This window comes from Molothrus aeneus, chromosome 11 (assembly GCF_037042795.1).
Source record: "Molothrus aeneus isolate 106 chromosome 11, BPBGC_Maene_1.0, whole genome shotgun sequence".
Classification (NCBI taxonomy): Eukaryota; Metazoa; Chordata; class Aves; order Passeriformes; family Icteridae; genus Molothrus; species Molothrus aeneus.
Genome location: NC_089656.1, coordinates 13,449,282 through 13,471,212, shown reverse-complemented (window position 1 = coordinate 13,471,212; position 21,931 = coordinate 13,449,282). Strand labels below are relative to the sequence as shown.

The 21,931-nt window shown below is 57.1% G+C and overlaps 2 protein-coding genes across 2 annotated transcripts; both read right to left on the bottom strand.

Moving 5' to 3' along the window:
• Window positions 1-1,773: 1,773 nt before the first annotated feature.
• MLKL (mixed lineage kinase domain like pseudokinase) lies at window positions 1,774-6,396 on the bottom strand. The gene is made up of 10 exons (XM_066557693.1): window positions 5,940-6,396; window positions 5,651-5,764; window positions 5,375-5,549; window positions 5,176-5,273; window positions 4,915-5,050; window positions 4,309-4,393; window positions 3,766-3,914; window positions 3,519-3,568; window positions 2,909-3,049; window positions 1,774-1,826 (listed from the first exon to the last, which is right to left on the bottom strand). The coding sequence occupies exons 1-10, from the start codon at window positions 6,394-6,396 to the stop codon at window positions 1,774-1,776; spliced, it is 1,458 nt and encodes a 485-aa protein (XP_066413790.1).
• A 1,694-nt stretch (window positions 6,397-8,090) lies between these two features.
• Window positions 8,091-20,268, bottom strand: FA2H (fatty acid 2-hydroxylase). Its single transcript, XM_066557421.1, has 7 exons — window positions 20,002-20,268; window positions 13,871-13,963; window positions 11,924-12,066; window positions 11,717-11,823; window positions 10,286-10,458; window positions 9,595-9,847; window positions 8,091-8,952 (listed from the first exon to the last, which is right to left on the bottom strand). The coding sequence occupies exons 1-7, from the start codon at window positions 20,266-20,268 to the stop codon at window positions 8,873-8,875; spliced, it is 1,116 nt and encodes a 371-aa protein (XP_066413518.1). The 3' UTR covers window positions 8,091-8,872.
• Window positions 20,269-21,931: the final 1,663 nt, after the last annotated feature.

The window sequence follows — 21,931 nt, the reverse complement described above, 5'->3', positions numbered from 1 at the left end:
AGGCCTTCCTCCAGCCAGGCAGCCCCGGGAAGGGACGGTCCCCACTGCCCGGGCCCCAGCGAGGAGCCCCGGGCGCTGCCGAGGCCGGAGCCCGGCCGGCAGCCCCAGGCTCGCCCCCGCGGGCTGAGGGCTGAGGCAGCCGCTTCCCCTTGCGGAGGGCACCGGCCCTGCTCCCGCCGCACCCGCTTTAACACCAAATTAACAAAAACAAAACAAAACACGGCCGAACGGAACACACGCTCCACGGGCGGGGATTCTCCGCTGTCCCTTTCACAGAGCCCATCATAAAAAGGGCATGGGAGAGGGATAACCCCCCTCCGGCAGCCGCAGGCAGCCCGAGCGCTCGGGGGAAACAAGCCGTGCTGGGAAACTCGACCAGGCTCCGGGGTACGGAGCTGTGCCGGGGAACTCGACCAGGCTCCGGGGCACGGAGCTGGCCCGACCCCAGCCCAATACCGCCCGCCCGGCCCCAGCCCAGCCCGGCCCGGCCCGGCCCCGCCGCCCCCCGCTCACCTCCGCCGGGCCCAGCCGCCCGCTCGAGCGCCGCGCCGCCCCGCCCCCGCCGCCCTATTGGCTGGCTGCCACCCCCACGCCGGCCGCCATTGGGCGAGAAGGAGTCTTTTCCACTTTTTCATTGGCCAATCGCTCTGTCCGTCTGTTCAACGGAACTGGGAGTGACGGGGCGAGAAGTAGGGACGTACGGCGTGCTCTGATTGGTCAAAGCGCCGCAGTGAAGGCCAGCTGATTGGGCAACGAGACTTCTGACGGCATAGGGGGCGGGCAAGACCAGGGGAGCGAGTTTTCATTGGCGGAGACGCCGCGTTAGAAAAGAGCGGGAACACAAGTTCATTCAAACCGGGGGAGGTGGGCGGGGCCTCTCCACGGCGGCGGGGCGGGCCGGGGTGAGCGCGGGAGAACCGGGGGGAACCGGGGAAAACCAGGGAGAACCCCGAGGTGAGCCGAGCGGAACCGGAAAGCATTTGGGGGGAACCGGGGGGAGCCCAGGAGAGCCGGAGATGGCCTCGGTGTAGCCGGGCCCCGGCGCCTCCGTGGGCAGAGGCGGGGAGAATGGCGGGATGGGTCAGGTTGGAAGGGAGCAGGGTGAGTCCTGTGCTCCCAGCTCCCTGCTCAAGCAGGATTGTCCCAGAGCACTTTCACAGCATTGCATCCAGATGTTTCTGGACTATCGCCAGTGAGGGAAACTCCACACCTGCTCTGGGCAATGTTCCAGTGTATGATCACCCAACAGTAAAGAAGTTCTTCATATCCGAGTGGGATTTCCCATGTATCATTTTCTGCCCCTTGGCTCTTGTCTATGGCTGGGCTCCACCCAGCAGAGCCCGGTCCATCGTCTGAAGCCTCTCTTCAAACAGGGACAGGCACTGATGGGGTCTCCTCTCAGTCGTCTCTTCTCGAGGCTGAACAGGTTCAACTCCCTCAGTCTTTTGTCATAAAAGAAGCTGAGTTCCATCCCTCGGTTGTTCCATCCCTCTACTCCCCCTTGGCTTCTTGGCAGCCTCTCTTCAAGTCACCTCTCTCCCCGCTGCCTCCAAGGCCGCCCAGGCATGGCCCCTTTGCCAGGGGAAGGTGTCACACACAGACACAAACAGGAGCCCTGGGTTTGTGTCACACACAGACACAAACAGGAGCCCTGGGTTTGTGTCACACACAGACACAAACACAGGAGCACTGAGCCACCAGTCTCTGCAGAGGGAAGAGGGGCCAGTGGCACCCCTGGGCTTGCTCCTGGTCATCCAGCCCCCTTTTCCTTGGTTAACTTCCTTGGTTCCTTCTTTTCTCCAGGTCAGCCAGCGAGTCCACAATCTCTGCAAAACACAAGCATGGCATTAACCAACACAGAAGATTTGTGGTGGGCTTATTGGGGTTTTTTAACAGATGAGAAGATGGCTTTCCCTCACTGATGAGGATCAGGACATGGAGTCACCGTCTCCTGGGGCCAGCACAAAGGGGCAGGGGTTAGCAGGGGACAGCCTGAGCAGACAGCCCAGCACACAAAGATAAGTAGCTGTGTTTGTGGAAATACCCTTGTGAACAGCTGCAATAAACTGTCCTTCCAGCTCAGCACCACACAGTGGTAGGTGTTGGATTAGGGTCATATTAGGGTAATAAAGCCATCCTGTTTCCTCAATGTGACTTTGTCAACATCCCTAATGATCTTTTGGCATTTTCTCTTCTCTTTCTGTGCCAGGGAGGTGCTGGTGGGAAATGGAAGCACACAGATGTGACACTCAGTGGTTTCTTGGGCACATTTCCCACATCTCTTGTATGGATCTGGTCCCATAGGATGGAGTGCATGAAATTGAAGGAAGTTTTCTCCCCTTAGACAGATGAACCAAGGGAAGGATATGAGCTCTGTGACTTCAAACATACCAGAAACATTCCTCTATAATTTCCTGATGTTGCTGTTGCATCTCCTGATGGAGAACAGTTACTTGTCTGATCAGACACAACCCAGCTTCAGAGACAGTGAAAACTTCCCTGTCATAGAGCAATGCCCAAGACTGTAATTTACTGCTAAAGCCCAAGGCAGGAAATGTTCCTGCAGAGTGTTGTGGCTGCTCCTCCAGCTTATGGGATCTGCAGGACCTGAGTAGGGATTTAACTCACAGACCTCGACTTCCTGCTCCTGCTTGTCTATAGAAAAACCAACTTTTATGTGACACCAAATAAACAAACAGCCTGGAGATTATTGTCATGGCATGGGTAAACAAATGTCAGTGTGTGAGGTCTGGAACTGGGGGACTTGTTAGCATAAAAAGGAAGGTCAAGGCAGGACCCCAAAACACAAAGCCGGGCAAATTCTTTGGGAAATAAGGGGCAAACTGCCTGCTGAAGCAGCTGATGAGGGATGCACAGGGCCTGTGGAGCAGGTGTCTGGGACACTCACCCTCGGCAGAAGGGCGCTGGGAAGGGTCAAAGGCCTGGCACTGCTCAATGATTTTCCTCAGATCTTCGGGACAATCTTCCCCAAGAGGGTCCCAGTAATGGTGATTGCAGATTTTCTCCACGATCTCCTCAGGAGTGCAGCCTGGACAACAAGTGCAAACAGGAGTGTCAGGATGGAGCTCTGCTGCCACAGGAGGGTGCTGGGGAGGGAACCCAGCACAAAGCCATGCCAAGAGCCTGCCTGCAGCCTGTGGCAGGGAGAAGCCAGCAGGGAAGTGACCCAAACTCCATCTGCAATGAATCCACTGTATTTGGTGTGACACTGTTGGGCTTCAATAGAGCAAGATTGTGTTTATGCTTAACTGCCCATGACCATCCAATAGAAACAAAAATTATTTGCATGTTTGTTTGTGGTTTAAGCAGGTTGCTAAAGTACTGCAAGCTGTACTTTGCTATATTGGAGTTTCAGGAGAAGCTGTCAGACACACCAGGCACTGCCACTGGCACCTGCCTGGGATGCTCAGGGAAGGAGCAGGGAGCATCCAGTGCCGGGCAGGAACCACACTGTGCCATGAGGCTTTTATGCAGGGAACCAGATACTCCTGTCTCACCTTCAAATGGGATTTTGGAGGTTGCAATCTCTGCCAGAACGATCCCAAAGCTGTAAGGAGACAAGCAGGAGTCTCAGTATTCATTCCACCATGTATTCCTCCCTTCTAGTGGAGAGGACTGCTGGGCTATGCCAACTGGAAGCATCTGTGGTGTGCCTGATAAAACCTGGCCTCCTTCCATAGCTCAGCAGCCTCTCTGCCAGACACCTGCCTGCTCACAGGCATCTCCTGGGAGGGACAGACACACCTGTATATTTCACAGGGACTCTTGTAAGGGTAGTTGATGTCTTTCAGGTTCTCTGGAGCAATGTAGGCCAACATAGAGACTTGCTTCCAGTCCTTCTTGGCTTTCCTCTTGATGGATGATTCTGTTTCACACAGCTCAAATCCTGACAGCTGATTGAGAGAATGAGAGAGAGAAAAGGAGAAGTAGAAACCTGTGGTGCAGCTCGACCGGCCCAAGATGGAGAAAACAGAGCGAGATGCCCTGGGCAGCAAAGGCTGGAGTGCAGCTGTGTGTGCTGCCCAGCACGAGTCTCTTCCTGCAAGCAAAACCAGAGGTGAAGGTGAATTGCCCCAGCTTCAGCTCATCCCAGGCTGGATGCTTTAGGGGCACTCACTTTGCTGATGATAAGACCAAGATAGGGAGATTTAAGTGCCTAAAGTCATAGAGGAGGTGCCACTACCCCATTTTATCCTGGACCATCACAATTCCCTTCAGTGTTGGTGGAGGGAGACATCCACAAAACCATTTAAAACTCCCAAAAGCATCTCCAAGTGTGGTGCTTACCTTCACACAGTAATCCCCAGCCACCAGGAACTTGCTGCTGCAGATGCAGCCGTGGAGTCGGGACTTCTCCCCTGTCTGGTGCAACCTGCAGATGGATGGAACCAAGGGCAACACATGAGGATGAGGATGATGAAGGACTGACCCATGCCCACCTTGGTGCCCTCTCCTGCTGTGGAGGGAATGACTGACATGCAATCAGAGAAGCCAGCAGCTCTCTGCCTGTCTTGGTGGATCACCCCTGCCAAGCCAAGCTTTCCAGCAGGGCAAAGTACGAGCCTTGTGGATGAGCAGGACCTGTAAGGAGAGCTGCCATGCTGCAGGGCACTTCCAAATCTGCCCTGTGAATCTGGGGAAGGGGATTTCCCCCTTCCAGGCTTTTGCAGCCTTGAAGCCAGATGTAGGGGACAGTGCCCAGGGTAGATGGGAGCTTTTGCATCCAAATCCACTCCCTACCCCTACACCAGCCTCCCATCCCAGGGTCCCAAGGTGGTGTCACTGGGAATCAGTGTCTAACAGGAAACCACGGCTTACTCTGAGATACCAGGAAGCTGCACTCAGCTTTTGGATGATCAGGTGAAGTTACTCACTGATTACACAGGTGCTCACCTGTAAAGGCCTCTGGCAGCTCCCAGGGCCATCCGAATGCGGATGTCCCAGGAGAGGTTCTGCTGCTTGTTCAGCACGTCCCGCAGCGTCCCGTGCTTGCAGTACTCCATGACAATGGAGAAGCAGGGGCTCCCATCTGCAAGGCAAAATCATCCTGCCTTGTGCCACCTCCTGGGAGGGGACCACAACAAGGCACGTGCCACCAGCCAGCACTGGGGATGGCAGGGGAGGAAAAGGGTGACATTAATGTGACACCCCTACCATTCTCCTCAATGCAGATCCCGTACATGCGAAGGATGTTTGGAGACTCAAACTTCTTCAGGGTCTGAATCTCCTTCTCAAAGATATCTCTCACCTTGCTGTGGAAATGGATAGTGTGGTGAGATCCCTGGAACAAGGCATGGCACAGTGCTGTGCCACCCTCCTGGGGCCACACTCGTTCCCACCCAGGACAACTCACGCTGGGTCAGTGGTCAGTGGCCTCTTGAAGGTTTTGATGGCAACGGGGTACTTGAGGTACTCGCCCTCGTAAAGGTCGTAGCTGTCTGTGTCCTGCAGGTGCCTGTGGAAGGTGAGCTGGTCTCGCTTGATCTCAGTGATGTCTTCTCTTTTACCAACGTTGACCTTCTTCAAGCCTGCTCCCACCACGTGCCAGAAGGGAACAAGGGACACATTAGGCAGGGCTTGGGGGGAAAGGACACAGTGCACAGGGTGAGGTGGTGTGACATCAACTTACGCTCCATCTCACGAATGACTTTGTTCAGCTCGCTTTTCATCCAGTCCATCTTGCTCTCCATACATTCCCTGTCGATGTAGATCTCCTCAAGAACATCTTTGGGCTCCTCAGTACCTAGGGAGAGAAACGAGGAGAGGTTGGGCCACTGGATGAACAAGCATGACTGTGTGGTTTGTTTCTTTCATGGTTTAAATGGCCCCTCATGGCCATCAGGCCAGAGCTTGGTAACAGCTGGAGAGAGGGGCCAACCACCAGTCACAGGTTAGGAGGGTTTGCTAAATGCACTCACTTGCAATCACCTGGTCCAAGAAAGCTCTGTCATCCCTCAGGTCCTCGGCATCCTGCCTGCGACACGTCTTTGACTGGAAAGCTTCCAGGAAAGCCTGCTTCTGCTCTGCCTGCAGCAGGAGGGAGAGCCCCTGGGCAATGTCCTCCAGGCTTTCGTTCACCCAGACAAACTCCTCACCAGTACTTCGGGCTCGCAGGAACTTCTGGATCCAGCTGGTCTGGCTGTATTTCATCACCAGTTTCTGGGCTTCCTCCAGGGCCTGGAGCAGCTTTTTCATCAGTTCCTCTTCGTGGTGGGAGATGTGCTGTCGTGGCTGAGCCCTGAGGATCCTCACGGGCTCCAGCAGAATCTGGATGCGCTCCACGAGGCGCTGGCACTGGTGCTTGCAGCACTTCACCTGCTCGAATTGGGCATGGATGGCCTGGGCCACAGACAGGACCCTCTCCACGATGTCCATGCTTGCAGCAAAGGGCTTGGCCACGGGGGATGGCAGTAGCTGGTGCAGGGAAGCCTCAGGCGCTGCTCAGAGATGCAGCTCTTCCACGCCTTCCACCCTAGGGAACAGCCTGATATGGCACACATCCTCCCACAGCCCCTCACATCCCCATCTGCTTTGCTTTCCCTGCTTTGCCTCCCACTGCAGCTGCTTGTGCAGACTGGAGCAGGCACACACAGAGACGTTGGTAACAGCAGTAGTGGCACATCTTTCTCACAGTAGCAAGAGATGTTTTGGCTTGATTTATGTACATTAATTTAATATACAATTAATTAAATTTAATTAATTAATTAAATAATTAAATGTGTGAGCTAAATCCCAGAGAGCTTCCACCCAGAGGAGCAGGGACACCAGTGACCCAAGGAGCATCCCCTGGGCAGCATTCCTGGTTCTGGCCCCACATCACCCTGGGTTCCTGCCCACAGAGCCCATATCTTTGGCTGTAAAGATCTATTTTCATTTCTACCTAATGTCTCTCTCTGTGGTCACCCACCCAATAAAGGTTTGTACATCTTCACAGCCCCAGGATCCCCAGCTTCTCCCCATTCTCTCCCCATAGCTCTATCCTGCCCACCTAAGATTTTAAATCAAGCTCTTTCTGTGCACTCAGCATCCCCTCAAGGAAGGTGCCTGCTCCCCAGCCCACATGCAGGCAGCAAGGACAGAAAACCACCCCGGTTGAAAGGAAATTAGCAGCAGCCCCTCTGATACAGCCAACACTGAGAGGGGTGCCAGGTTCTCCTGGCTGGAAATGAGATGGAAACGCACCTAGAATCCAGCTGCAGCTGCTCTCCCACCCTCTTCAGGCTCTCTCCAGCAGGCCCCAAGGAAGGATCTCTTTGCTCGCCAGGAGAAAGGAAGGTCTGTGACCTGCCCGTGCCTCCTGACCTCGGCTGCCTCCGCAGGCTGGAGGGGCACGGCGGGACGAGCGCGGCTTTAAAGGGCGTCACAGCGGAAGGGACATTGTGCAAGGCAGCTTCCCACGCCAGCGCAGCTCCCGGTTCCCAGAAAGCTGCCCGGGGTATTCCCGAGGGCCGAACACCCTTGTGCTGGGTTTTGCCTGATGGAAGAAGGAATTGCCCACAGGAAGTGCAGTGGGAAAAAGGGGATGGGGAAGTTGTGCCTGCCTGTGTTGATGCTTCTGCTATTTTGAGCACCACAGCGTGTTCTGCTGTGCTGGCAGGTGTGGGAAGGTTTGCCCAGGGCACTGGAACACCCACAGCAAGGGCTCTGTGCCCTGCTGAACTTGCTGCATGTGCAGTGAGACCCCCCAGAGCACAGCCCTGCTCCTCTCCCAGCCCCAGGAGCCCCCAGCACCAAAGGAGCTGGGCTGTGGGCACCAGTGCTGGAAGCAGGGCTTGACCTCTGCTGGGACTGCAGGAAGTTTTGCAGATGGCTTCGTCAGAGGGCTGGGCTAATTTTGGGAAGCTCTGGGGTTTACGTGATGCTATTGCCCAACTTCAGAAAAGTGAGTGGCAGCTTCTGCTTACCCAGAGCCCCAACGTCACACAGCTTTGCTGAGAATATCCCCTGCAAATCTCCTACCTCACTGTGCCTGGTGAGGGGAGCCAGGAATGGTGGCTCCAAGGGCCATCGGCACCTGGAAAGGGACACACGAAGGGTGGGAGAACAGACTTGTGAGCAGCCCTGGGGGATACATTTCCCAGACCCTTTTTAGAAAGTTTTATTTTTCAAAATATACAGTTTATTTACAATTGTAGTGTCTACAGTTTTACATATAAATTTATTTCAAACCTTTAAATATCTGCAGTAAACATTAGGGAAAAAAGAATAAAAAATAAAATCACAGGATCAGCAAAAAAGGCATCTCAGAGTAATTCTTTTCATTGGAGTTTGAGTTTCAAGTAGCCAATGTCTACAAAAACCATGAACTTGATAAATCTGACAGAGAGATATGGGTTAGAAAAAGGCACAATCCAGAGCTGTGGGACCTGCCCCAAAAGGGCTGCAGGCCAAGAAAACCCTGTGCTGAGATGGGCTGGGAGAAGGACCTAGGACAGGGAATCCCCTTGGCATGAGTTAGGCAATAAAGGCAACTGCAGCGTGTCGGGTGCCCTGGGGAGAGGGCAGCCCAGGAGAGACAGGGGCTCTGGCAAGGTGCCAGGGCAGAGGAGGGAAGGTGGCATCAGGCACTTCATCTTTCAGGCAGCAGATCTGCCCGTGCATCCATAGCCTGGAGCGGGAGGGCAGCAAGGTAGGGCAGGAGTGCACCAGGGAACCCCACAGCCTCTTCCTCCCCTTTCCTCACCATCCTCAGCCCATCCCCTTGCCAGTGCCACAGCTGGACCACAGCAGTCCACAGGGATGCTCCACTTTGGAGTCACTGCTGTGGCACAGCCCCCAGGAAGGGGGCGAGGGGGACACCAGCCCCAGTGCAGGGGAACAGAGCCAGCAGCTGAGCACTGGGCTGGGGCTGTCACTCCTCTTTCTTGAAGGTCTCCTCAGGGATGAGTGTCCGGAAAGGATAATCCCAGAAGCGTGTGCTGATGCCAAAACCTGTGGGCAGGGAAGAGAGAGTTCAGCCCATGGCACCATCATCGACGTGTTGCAAAGGTTCTGTGTTAACTGGTGAGCGAGGAGTGGCCACATTTTGGGGAGGGAGGAAGGCAAAGTGAAGACAAGGAGGAAGAGCAGAGGGAGCAGGAGCTGGCTGGGCCATGCCAACAAGCCCCATGGATGATAGCTTATCTGGATGGGGCGTTTTCTCCTAGGAAACCGGGCAAAGGGCAGGTTGAGCAAGCACTGGGCTGGGGAAAGTGTGGGGCGGATCTGGGGAAGCCCAGGGCCTCACCCTACACCTGTCAACACCTCCCAGCAGGAAGAGATGCTGCCCTGGGCAGGGATAGGCACCCACATCCCAGCACCATGGGGGTTTGGCATTCCAGGCAGCACTGACGCCCACCAGTGAGACAGGTGCTGCCTTCACCCCTGCTCTGGCTCCCCATCCTCACTCTGAGAGCCAGAAAATATTCTCCCTGGGCTACAGCACCTCACATGCTGCTTCCCCAGCAGCAGAGTGCTTGACTTTCCTCATCCCAAATCCCAAATATTTTGGAGCAATCAGCTGCACCCATACAGGTAGACTGGATCTTTGACATCCCTTGCCCCTTCCAGCATGCACGGGGAGCTCATCACTACCTGATTTTTGGTGTTCAAAGTGGTGCTTGACGTGGTAAGCCTTGAGGCCGTACAGGTAGGTGCCCTTTTTGGGCGAGCCATAGTGGAGGTAATAGTGCATCATGTCGTAGATGACGTAGCCGCAGAGGCCCCCGACGAAGACGGAGAGCCCCAGCACCTCGGGCAGCAGCAGCCGCAGCACGCCGTAGAAGAAGCCGATCACCAGCGAGGCCGGCACAGGAGGGAAGACCAGGCGGGAGCTGTCGAAGGGAGACTGGAAGCAGAGAGGGATGGTGGGACAGGCAGCTCTTGGCTCACCCTTCCTCCCCCTGCACATCCCTGCCAAGCATCAGGGAAACCCATCTGGGAGAAGCCAACAGCCAAGACCCTCCCCAGAGCTGTACCCGGTGGCAGGAGCAGCCCCCACACATGCCCAGGTAGGTGGTGGCTTTATCTGGTAGGTGCCCAAGATCCACATTTCCTCCAGCAAAGCTAGAGGCTCTTTTGATTTTCCCCCTTGTCCAACGACACAGCTTGAAAATTTAACTCCAGCTCCTCCAGGGCTGTTTTACAGCCTTTGCTGGTGTTGGGCAAGTGCCTCGCTTGGGATGCCACCAGTCACAGTGAACAGGCAGCAACAGGCTCTGTCTGGGCAAAGGCCACCATTCCCACGGCCCAGCCGGTGCCAGCGGGGGCGGGAGCTGCGGCTCACCTTGTGATGCTGCCCATGCAGCAGGAAATGCAGCGTGATCAGATAGTAATTGCTAGCGGGTGGCTTCATGTGGAAGACAAAGCGATGGATGAGGTACTCTAGCAAGGACCACAGGATCATTCCCAGGAGGAAGATGAAGGGGAAGTAGTATTTGTGGACGGGGATGGAGTACTCTACACAACGAGACATGCAGTGGTCAGCAGGGCAGACGCAGGTGCTTTTATCCATCACCATCCTCCCGCTGGCATCAGGGTGATGCTCAGCTCTCCCTCCCTCCAACCACTCATCCACCTCCTGTCCTGAGCTCCTCTAGGGAGCTAACTGCCCAAGCTCTGCTCTAAACCACATTTTCCATTGATTCGTACTAATTTACAGGATCAGCCAGCTTCTTGCTGCCTCAGGAAGACAGTGAGGGGAGCTCCCTGCATTCCAGATTCCAACACGGGCTTGGATGTGCACTCTAGGGACTGTGTCACCATTACAAAGCTGTTTCACCCACCAGAACAAGGCAGGAGGGACCTAAGTTGCACAGGCAGCACTTGTGACAGTAAAACAGTGCTGTTGGTGTTTATTTTTTGGGGGGAAAAAGAAAAGACTTGTTGGTCACTTTCCCCCGCAGAACATTTTTCAGCCACCTCCTTCTTTCAGGGCTGGCTGCCAGCCCTGTGTCCTTCCTAGCAAAATTTGGATTGCCCCAAAACCCGCTTATTTTTAGGGAAAAAAACCCCACAAAACTTGGCAGCAAGGTGCTGAATGCCACAAGGAGCAGGGAGTGCCTGTGCAGTCGGCACTCCCCACCCCACAGCCGGGCACAGCTGGCACTGGGTGGCACCTTGCAAAAAAAATAGGGAACCCAGCAAAAAAGAAAAAAAAAAAAAAAAAAGAAGACAACAAAGAAGACAGCTTGCCCCGGCCACGCTTGTTGTTCCCGGGGGAGCAGGGAGCAGACAGTGGGAGATTCAAGGGCAGGCGCTTGGGGCGAACAAGCCCCGCTCTGTGCGGAGCCAGCGGCGCTGAGAGCCGGGTTTGTTCACCGGCATTCAGCCGGGCCGGGGTGGGCGGCAGCGGCGATCGGAACACGCCCCAGCACCCGCAGGGCTGTGGGGACTGAGGGAATGAGGCAGGAGGGAGCAGGCTGCAGCCCAGGTCAGCGGGCTCTGTGCCTCTGCTGATCCCTGGGGGACCAAACCTTGTGAGAGGAGGGGAATGGAGGTGGGCAAGCACAGGGGGCTTCATGCAGGGGACATGCTGGTGGCCACAAGGGAGAGGTGCTGGTGGTCACAAGGGAGAGGTGCTGAGCTTCTGCGCTTGCACGTGGCTTTGGTGAGCACGTACAGAAGGAGGGATGAGGAAGGGATGCAGGTGTCCAACCAACCCATTCCTGCCCCATGGCCCAGAGTGGGGTCAGCAATGCTTTGCTGCTGCTCGTACCTGTGGTGAAGGAGGAGAAGAGCCTGGTGTTGCCCTGAGCAAGGGAGGTGTAGCTGACCCAGCTGAGATAGAGCACCACGGGCGTCCACACCATGAACACCACGTACCTACGGGGCAGAAGGAGATGTCAGAGGAAGTGTCCTGCTTGCTGGTGAGCCATCCCCCCTCCCAGGGCAGGCACCACCCAGGGCACAGTGCAGAGCTCACCATGCTGTCTTGGAGAGGAACTCCAGGAAATCCGAGTGGAAGAGGCGGATGGGCCGATCCACGGGCTGGTGCACCCACTCGTCGTACTTCTCCCCTAGGTAGCCCACCTGCCACAGCAAGGGCTTCTGCCAGTCCACCAGGTCCTGGGGGAGCAGACGGTGGTTGAAACGCTGGGGAACCCACAAACCATCCCAGTACCAGGCACAAAGCTGAGCTGCTGCTGCTGCAGGATTCTGGGCTGCAAACCCCTCCAATGCCCCAAGAGCAGTTGCCTCTGGTTCCAAGGTGCCCTGAGCTCCCCACAAGCACCAGCACAGGGCAGACAAGGGGCAAAACACACCAAACACAGGCTTGGCTCACCCCTGTGCCGCCAGGTACCTGCCAGCGGATCGAGGTGAAGGTGGCTGTTCCCAGACCTGGCTCAGCATCAGGCCCTGATAACTGAGGCTCTTTGCCTCTCGAGCTGCCAAGATTAGATAGTGAGCAGTGATATGGCCCAGCAGAACCCCTCTGGTGCCATATGGATCCAATCCCCATGGCACTGCCCCAGCCAAGGACATTTCTCCTTGTGCAAAGGACACATGGGGTGGCCACAGCGGTTTGGGCACCCCAGTGAGGAGCAAATTGGGAAGGGATGGGGAGCAGGGATACAGGATGGGAACACAGACTCCAGCAGTGCTGCTGAGCATGGCTGAACTCAGGTGCAAGAGTAAGAAGGGACCTGTGTGGGTACACATGTTGGCATGGCGTGAAAATAGGGAGGCACAACTGGCAGCACCACCTCTGACACTGCTCAGCATCCCTGGACACATCTTCTGCTGGCCTGACCAGATGAGGTAGATTCTTGGTCCCCACCCCTGTGCCAGGACTGAAACCACACTTGTCTGGTGAAGCCCTGTGTCTGGCAGCTCTCCTTGGGCTGCTTGTGCCACACAGCACTGGCACAGCCATCTGGCACCTGGGGCTGTGCTGCCAGTGGTGGGGATGGCTCCGTTCAGGGCATCCCAGGGCAAGGAGCCAGGGTGGCTGTGGGCATTTTGGGGGCTCTGCTGCAGACAGGGATGAACACAATCACACAGGAGGGGAAACAACCCCAGCTGGTGTATGGGATGGGAAGAGAGCCATTCTCCACTGGGGGGAAAGTTAAAGCAAAAAGGTCACTTGGAAATGGACACTCTCTTTTAAAGGTGCCCAGTGATAAAATATTAATTAGGGGTGTATGGGATGGGAAGAGAGCCATTCTCCACTGGGGGGAAAGTTAAAGCAAAAAGGTCACTTGGAAATGGACACTCTCTTTTAAAGGTGCCCAGTGATAAAATATTAATTAGGGGGGCGAAAGATGTTCTCCTGCTCTAAAAAACCCCCAAGTTTCTACAGGATAAAAGCATGCTCACCAACCAGCTGGGACCATGCAAGATGTGGTGACCAGATGGTGCTATGGAGGGCAGGAACAGCAAAAGGCACCTTGGGGACAAATCCCCCCTGTTGTGGCAGCTTGGGAAGCAGCTGGCAGGGCAGGAAGCACCCTGCACACACAGGGATCACCCTGCCCAGGCTGGGGAATCCCTTCCTGCTCATTTCAAGTGCTTAGGCAAGGGAAAAAAAAAAGTAATAAAATAAATAAAGCAAGAAAGAAATAAAAGCAAGCAAGGTGTGGCTTGGCAACACTTCCCTGTGGAAGGGCACAGCTGCTGTCAGAGAAAGGCATCTCTCCCATGCTGCTGCAATGGGAGCCTCCCAGCGTGGCCACGCCTGTGCAATAAAGCATGAGCAATGCCATCCACACCAGGAGAAAGGGCACAAGTGGCTGGGTCAGTTTGGCTCCCTCATGTCATCCCTCCCATCCAACAGCCCAGCAGAAACCCAGCACTCACACAGGGAAGAGGAGACCTGGTGTTTCCAGGAGCACTCTGGCAAACAGTGTAGGAGAGACTCCAGAGCTCTTACCCTCTCCACATGCACTGTTCTGTAGCAGAGATCTGTCTGCTCTGGAGTCTGGGCTGCAGACACCTCCTTCTCATCTACTGTCTCAGAGAGGCTCTGGAAAGAGAAGGAAAACTCTGTGGTGAAGCACCAGTGGTGGACTCAGCTGGGATGGTGATGGCTGTAGCACTCAGGGGTATGGCCAGAGTGAGCTCCTGTCTGCTAAATAAATATGGGGAAAAATCTGGTGAATTTAAGTCAGTCAGTTCCTGCAGAGCAGGTTTCCTGAGGGAAGCAGCTGCTAGTGAGCTGCCCTGCCCTTCAGACATTGTGGGCTCAGCGCTCTTTGGAAACCTCCTCTTGAGCCCAGTGTTTGGAATGCCCTGCCTGTGGCCAGGACAGCACGGCAGAGTGGCCACGCAGAAACTCTGGGCCCTGGGACAGCACCTTCCCCTGCAAATGGGCAGTGCCATGGCAGAGGTCACCTTGGCACTGCCAGTAAAGCCTGGGGCATTGCTGGGTTACTGCTCCCTCCTCCCACCCCACTGATCTCCAACAAAAGCCCAGCTTGGCTTTTTGGTCCCTCAGAGAGCTGGGCTGGCAGGCCTGGCCAGTGTGGTACAGCTGGTGCCACCACCCTGCCTGTGGGCACAAGGAAAAACACACAGAAGGAGCGACCTTGTCCAGGGAAAAAGACAAAGTGTCCTTCACAGGGTGACACTGGGCTGGCTGCCTTTGCCATGGGCTGTGGGATATGAGGTGGGGTTTGGTCGTGGCTCAGGAGAGCACCTTGAGGCACAGGGGATGCAGTGGTGGCAGGATGGAGACCCAGCTGCAGTCCCGCTTGCAGGGCGGGCTGAGAAACAGGAGAAACCTGCCTTGTCTGATGCTGGGAAGCAAACACGGCGCCAGCTGCCAGCGCCGGCCTCCTTCCTGCAGCCGTGCCAGCCCTGGCGCCGGTGGGGGCTCGCCGGGCCTGGGCCGTGCCCATGCAAAGCCCAGACCAGCCGTGCCCCCCGGCAGCAGCGCCGGCTCCCCTGCAGGACGTGCCGAGCATGCCTTAGTCCCGCTCTGTCAGCCCGGGTTACCCATTAACCCGGAGCAGGGCACGGCGTGGCCGCAGCTCAGCCGGGCCCGACGGGGCTTCAGCTGTGCCGCTTCCAGATTGGGAGGATTTTCTCCCCGCTCCTCCGTGGATGCTCTCCCCACCGCTCTGACAGGGATGCACTGCCACCCTGTTGAGAGGAATACCGCCCTGGCAGCTGCAGGAGGGCCTAGGATGCAGGGAAACTGGTGTCACCTTGCCAGGGCGTCAGGACTTAACCCTGTGCCTCGCTGGGGACACCCAGGCAGGGCTGAGGCACTGTTTACCCACGGCAGGCACTCCTTGCAAGATGTGCTCCCACCCCATTTCTCGGGCTAGCCGGATTAAAAGCCTCATTCTGTCGGTACAGGAACTGCATTACCCAGCTCTGAGGCAACCTCTTGCCTGGGGCAGCGGGCATGGGAGGACAGGGGATATTTCCACCAGTATTTCCAGGCTGGAATCCCACTGGCATCAATTTTACTGCAGGCAGACCACCAATATGAGATGATGCCATGCACCGCCACACCTCTCTGTGAGGATTCTCACTGCTATTTTCCATGCTGCACACTCTGTCCTTCAGCCAGACATTCCAAAACCGTAGGTCAGATGGGACATCTTAAAATTCAGCAAAGCATGGTGGATTTATGGTTTTGCCTCTGCCCTGCAGGTGCTATGGAAGAAGATCTGGCTTTAAGAGAGTGAAGTAGCTTATCCATGCCCTGAGAAACGGGCTGGGGCTCTCCACCTTCATGCTTGCACCACAGCCCAGCCAGCAACAGGAAGGATGCTTAGGAAAGCTGGGCTGACGCAATGCCCGGCACCTCTCCTCCCTTTTCCGAAATGTTCACACACCTCCAGTTCCCCTGCCCATGGATGCCTGAGCACCATGTCATGCCTGGAGGCTTCCTGGTCCTCCCAGGTCAGGGAGATGGACTGGGGGCTCACATCCCACCTCACCACCAGCACCTGGGCTGGGTGCCCTCAGTGACATGCCACTGCCCTGTGGGCTATGGCAGCTCCCTGTTAGCACCTGAATCTTCTCCTACCCCTCCTCTTCCTCAGCTGGGGAGCAGGAGGAAGGCTCTCCTCTTGCTCACCCTGGAGTTGGCACTGAAAGGACTGGAGCTGTGTCGCAACCAGGACACAAACCACGCTGGCATGTCCCAGCTGGCTCCCCAAAGGGTGGCCTGTTCCTGCCTGCTCCAGGCACGCAGGGGCCCTGCTGAGATCCAGCCCCATGGCACCTGAACTACTGCTGGGGCTTCTGCCCATTCTCCTCTAAACAGGTGACTTGGGAGGAGGCTGAAGGGCTGCGCTGAGCTGGGCTCTGCTGTCACCTGTGGGTGGTGAAGATGCACCTGAGCTGTCCCCAGGCAAACAGGTCCTGCCAGGGAAGATGAACAAGGGGCCTGATGCAAGGAAGGGAAAGTTAACGCCTACAAGGCACTGTACCTGTGAGTGAGCAGCAGTCCTGGTGAGGTGCTGCTGGTACACACAGGGCCAAACACCCAGGGCATGGCATGATCCAGTGACTGGGTGACCCAGCATCCACCTGAGAGCATCTGGCTGCCCTGCGTGGGTCACACTGGGCGCTCAGCACTGGTCCTGCACCAGCTGGAGAGCACAGGCTGTGCCAGCCCAGTGCTGTCCTGCATCAGGGCTTGCGGCATTAAAAGAACAAAATCCAGTTGTGATGTGGGCTACAGACAGAAGGGGTGGTCCAGCACAGGGTTCAGTGTTCTTGGGACACAGGCAGAGAAGCTGGAAACCTCCCCCTGGCCCAGACAGGGCGATGCTGCCTGCAGACAGCTGCTCTGCCAAAAGCCTGGACCCAGGGGGATTTTCCACCCATTTTCCCAGTGAGTCAAACCCCAGAGGAGTCCTACCATACCTCTGCATTGCTCCACAGCCTCCAGCACCTTCACTGAGCTCCTCAGAGGCTCAGTTTGCATGGGACAAGCTCTGTTGGCAGTGCAGGCACAGGCATGTAGCATGAGGACACCCCAGGAGGTGCAGAGGGCACCAAGCAAGGTGGGGGCACCATCGCACAGCACCACCCCAGCAGCACTGTGGTCTGTGTTCTCTGGCTGGCAGAGCCCCACAAGGCTGTGTCTTGGCCCATTAAACACTGGGTGCAGCAGGACTATTAAAAGGAGGTGAATTGAACTGCTAATCACAGGAGCAATATAAAAAGTGACTTCTTGTTACATCAGCCCCAAAGAGGTGCCCCAGGTGTCCCGCCCACGTCCAAACGTGCTCAGGCTGGGATGCAAAGCCAGGGTAGGTGCAAAGCCAGGTGCAGCAATACAGGCAAGAGGAAGAGGAGGACAGTAAACCTGAGAAGGATGGAAGATTTACTGTGAGTCACAGCACGTCACGCACCCCAAAGAGGCTGTGATGAAAGTCCCTCATTGCTCAAACTGGAAGGGTAATTAGATGATCCAGGTTCCCTTCTAGCAAGGCTGCTAAAATCCACTGTCTAGTTTAGGTAATTAGTGGGACTCACTTTGATCTCCCCTATATGTCCTGCTTGCATAGATAAAATATTTAGGGATTAATTTCTCCGTAGCCAAAAGGATTTGTGTGGTGCAGAAAAGGGACCTGTGGCTGAAGGAGAGAGCCACTGGAAGGGGCATGGAAAGGCTGGATCTTATCTTCTTTATCTCTCCTTCATTAACACATTTTTCCCCCTTTCCAAAATCCTGGAAATTCCTGTGGGAAGCAGGGGAGGATGCTGGATCCTGTGGGACCAGAGCATTCTGAATCCCTCAGCGCGGGAACGATGCAGCTCTGGGACACACAACGGGCAAGGAGAGGCACTGGCAAAGCTGTGGAGATCTGGAATCAAACTGGGGTAATGTAACACTTCCTCCAAAGAGCTCTTTGGGCTGCACCTGCCCCAAAGCACCCAAAGCACGAACCCAAGCACCACCAAGGACACCACCTCTCCCCAGAGAGGATTTTTGGGGGGGTGTGGAGTAGGGCAGGGCAGCTGACACATCAGTGCATGCTGTACACAGCCTCACCATGCAGCAGGCAGCTCTAATCCCTGCCCTGCGTGTTCCAGGCTGGGACGGTTTATCTGGCACCAGGCAGTGTCAGATCTCCCTGCACCCGGCGTTATCACGCCATGTATTTGCATTGGGATGGTGGCAGCTCCCCTCGGCACGGGAACCCGTTTGTCCGGTACCTTCCTACCCCAGCCCGCTGGGCTCGTCACGCCTGCGAGGAGGCGGCGGCTCAGCGAGTGTCCCAACAGAGGAGGTGCCATGGCCGGGATCCGTCCGGGGAAAAGGCAGGCATTGCACCGGGGCTGAAACAAAGCCCCGTCTGTGGTGCTGGGGCCGAGGCTGGCCCTGGGCAGGACACGCAGCGAGAGCAAACAAGCAGCCAAAGGGACCGGCCAGTCACCAACCCCGCTGGGACACCTAGAGAGGAACTGCTGGGCTGGAGAAGGGGGCTGGGCTGGCTCTGCTGCTCAGCATCCTGCCCACGGCCGCTGGTAAGGGCTGGAAATTGGGTAGCAGTGCCCAGGGCCACCCGGAGGCTGCGGAACTTCCCTTCTGCCTGGACAGCACGGGACCGGCACGGCAGGGACAGAGCTGTGTCCCATGCCCCACACCAGGCAGCCAGGGAGGTGGATGGGCTCCTCAGCAGTGGCTGCTCACCACTGGCAAACCCCAGTGCCCAGCATCTTGGTCCTTCGTTGAGTGCTGACAGGGCCAGGAAGGGTGTCCTGTCCCAGTGCCCACTCTGTGCCATACAGTTCTGCTAAAACTGACACTGAGCTCCATCTCCTGCACCCCTCCAAAGACCCCAACACCTCCATGCCACATTGGCACCCCAGATCCACCCATCAGTCCTGCTTCCTAGCATGGCAGGGAGGGACATGGCCGTGGAGTGGAACCCTGTAGGTACCCAGCTCTGTGCACTTGGCACCCTATGGGGCCCAGGGTCCCCTGCACCTCAGACCCAGAGAACTCCTGGGAGCCAGGAGGCACATGGGACCTTGGCACACTGCATATGTCAGGCACCACCCGTGCAAGATCCCAGGAGCCTCAAACATCCTCTGTCCCCTTCACCCCTCATGCCCTGTAGACCCCAGATCCTACAGAGCCTGATCCTACGGGTCCTGTTCTGCTCACACCCAACACACACCATGTCCCATACAGCTCAGACTGAGATCTGGGTGCACTAAACACCTTATACGCTACATGCACCCCAGAAACTTCCTACCTTGTACACCTCAAAGCCTATCCAGCCTCTGTATGTCCTGAACAGCTTGGACACTGAGGAGCCTGGACCTGGAGTGCCCTACAGACCCTGTATGACTCAGACCCTGCACAGTTTGGATCCAGGGTGCCCTACAGACCCTGCACATCTTAGACTCCATGCACTCTGGACTTGAGATGCTCTATAAACCCAGCAGTGCCCAGATCCCAGAGAGCACAGACCTGGAGCATCCTATCAAAACTCAATCCAGGACCTAGGGCACCCCATAATCTCTCTGTACATCCCAGTCCCGGGATGTGGGGTGCCCTATAGAAGCACGGTTTTGCCAGCCTGGGGACCTGGGGTGCCTTAGAGAGACCCTGCACATCCTGGATCAGGACCTGGGACTGGGACACTCACTGTCACAGACCCTGCACATCCTGGATCAGGACCTGGGACTGGGACACTCACTGTCACAGACCCTGCACATCCTGGATCAGGACCTAGGATCGGGACACTCACTGTACAGACCCTGCACATCCTGGATCAGGACCTGGGATCGGGACACTCACTGTACAGACCCTGCACATCCTGGATCGGGACACTCACTGTACAGACCCTGCACATCCTGGATCGGGACCTGGGATCGGGACACACTGTCACAGACCCTGCACATCCTGGATCAGCACCTGGGACACCCTACAGCCTCTCCATTTGCCAGTTCCGGGACGTGGGGCACCCCACAGCCCTTATTCACCTGGACCCAGCGCCTGAGGCACCCCGCAGAGGCTGGATATACCCCCGGCTCCCCTACAGCCCGTGTCCCCCCGGTCCCGGTTCGGCCCCGCGGCGGTACCTGCTCGTCGCCGGGCTCTATGTCCCCCACGTAGTACTGCTCCAGCCAGCGGCGGGCGTTCTCCGAGTGCCGGTGGGGCGGCCCGTCCAGCGCGGCGCTCACGTCGGTGCCGGCCCGGCGGCGCAGCAGCTGCTCCCCGCCCGGGTGCAGCCGCACGAAGCCGCTCAGGTCGTACAGGCGGCGGCGGCAGGAGACCAGGCAGGCGCCCTGCGCGCAGCGCGCCCGCACCTCGGCGGCGCTGAAGGACCGCGGCCCCGCCGTGGCCATGGCCCCGCCGCCGGTCCCCGTCCCCGTCCCGTTCCGCTCCGCTCCGCTCCGCTCCCCGTCCGAGTCCCCGTCCCGTCCCGCCGCCGCGCTCTGCCCGCACCTGCTCATCTGCATACATGCATATGCAGCCAGGCCACGCCCCGGGCCGCGCCCCGCCGCAGCCCATTGGGCAGCCAGGGACGGGTGGGGCACGGTTGGGGTGGGGAGGCTCCGCCCCAGCGCAGGTACCCTGGAAAGTGGGGATGAGGCATCCCTGGAGAGGCAGAAAGGGGCAAAGGGCACCCACGGGGGGAACGGGGAAATGAGACGGCCCCAGCGGAGGGGAGTGTGCCCCCCTGGCCCAGGGGTACGGTCAGGGTAGGGAATGGGGGGTCTGGGCAACCTTGGGTGGGTTATGGGGGGCACCCCAGGGTGGAACTGGAGTATGGGCAGGGATGAGGCTGTGAGGGTATCCTGGGGTGGTAGCTGGGGGTATAGGGCACCCCTGGAGGAAATCACCCATCCCAAGTTACCAATCCCCCTCCAAGGCCCTCGGTGGCCAAGGCAAGGGACACCCCAGTCCTGGCTCAGAGTGCCCAAGGAGAGCAGGGTCACCCAGAGGGGTCACCCAGAGGCCAACTCACCCCAGTGTCACTTGCTGCCAGGCACCACATCCCTTTCCCAGCTGTCTGAAGATATATTTCAGTATTTAATTAAATTTGCAGTTCGCCAGGGGGGCAGGAGCAGCCCCAAATACCCCAAAGAACGACAGCCAAATAATTAATAAAGAATTACAGGAAAGGAGTTTCCCATGGAATTTTTTGGGAAGATTTCCCTCTGAAGCAAGGGGGGCTGCTTTGGGGTGACACCCTTGACCACAGGGGCTGGCCACGTGTCAGCAAACTTGGCGTTGCTGGCCACACCGAGCTGCAACCAGTGATTAAGGTGGGGTTTGCCATCCCAGGAATGGGGAGCCCCCCCAGCCCCACCTGTAAGGGTGGGTCATCCATCACACACCTCAGCCCCCCGGCCTTGGGGTGCTGTGGGGCGCAGGCCAGGCCCTCACTGAGGTCTTTAATCAAGGTGGATGCAAAACCTGCTGTGGCAGTCGGCTCCACCTTCCCACCCAGCTCCTGGCACAGCCCTGCCTCCTGCCTGGGGGAAAAGTCCTTTTTTGGGTGGGCAGGTTGATTTTGCACCCTGATAGGAACAGAAGGGTTAAGGGTGGGCATGCTCCTGGCTGGGGCTGCTGCAGCACCTGGGGTGGAAGCATTGGGAGCCCCCTTGGGGTAGAAGAAAAAAATATTTTCTGGAGGTTGGGAAGGCCAGAGTAGTCCTGAGAGGTGCTGGGAGACCCCAAATGAATTGCTGGAGTGGGATGCTCTCCCAGGGGGGTCCCCCAATTCCCTCAATGGCCAAGGTGGTCCTGGTTGTGGCAGGTGAGCTCAATCTGGCACAGCCCTCTGGGCATTAGGGTGGCCTCTGGATGGACACTGAGGATTTTTTGATGAGCATGGGGGCAAGGTGGGGGGCAGATCTGAATGAGCTGAGGCTCTCAGCTGGAGGCCACTGCACCCAATCCCAAACCAGGGACCCCAAACCCCAAGCATGCTGAGGTGCAGTGGCCACTATCCCTTTGTGAGGTGCTGGAGGAGATGGAGGGGACACCTGGCTGTGACCCCAC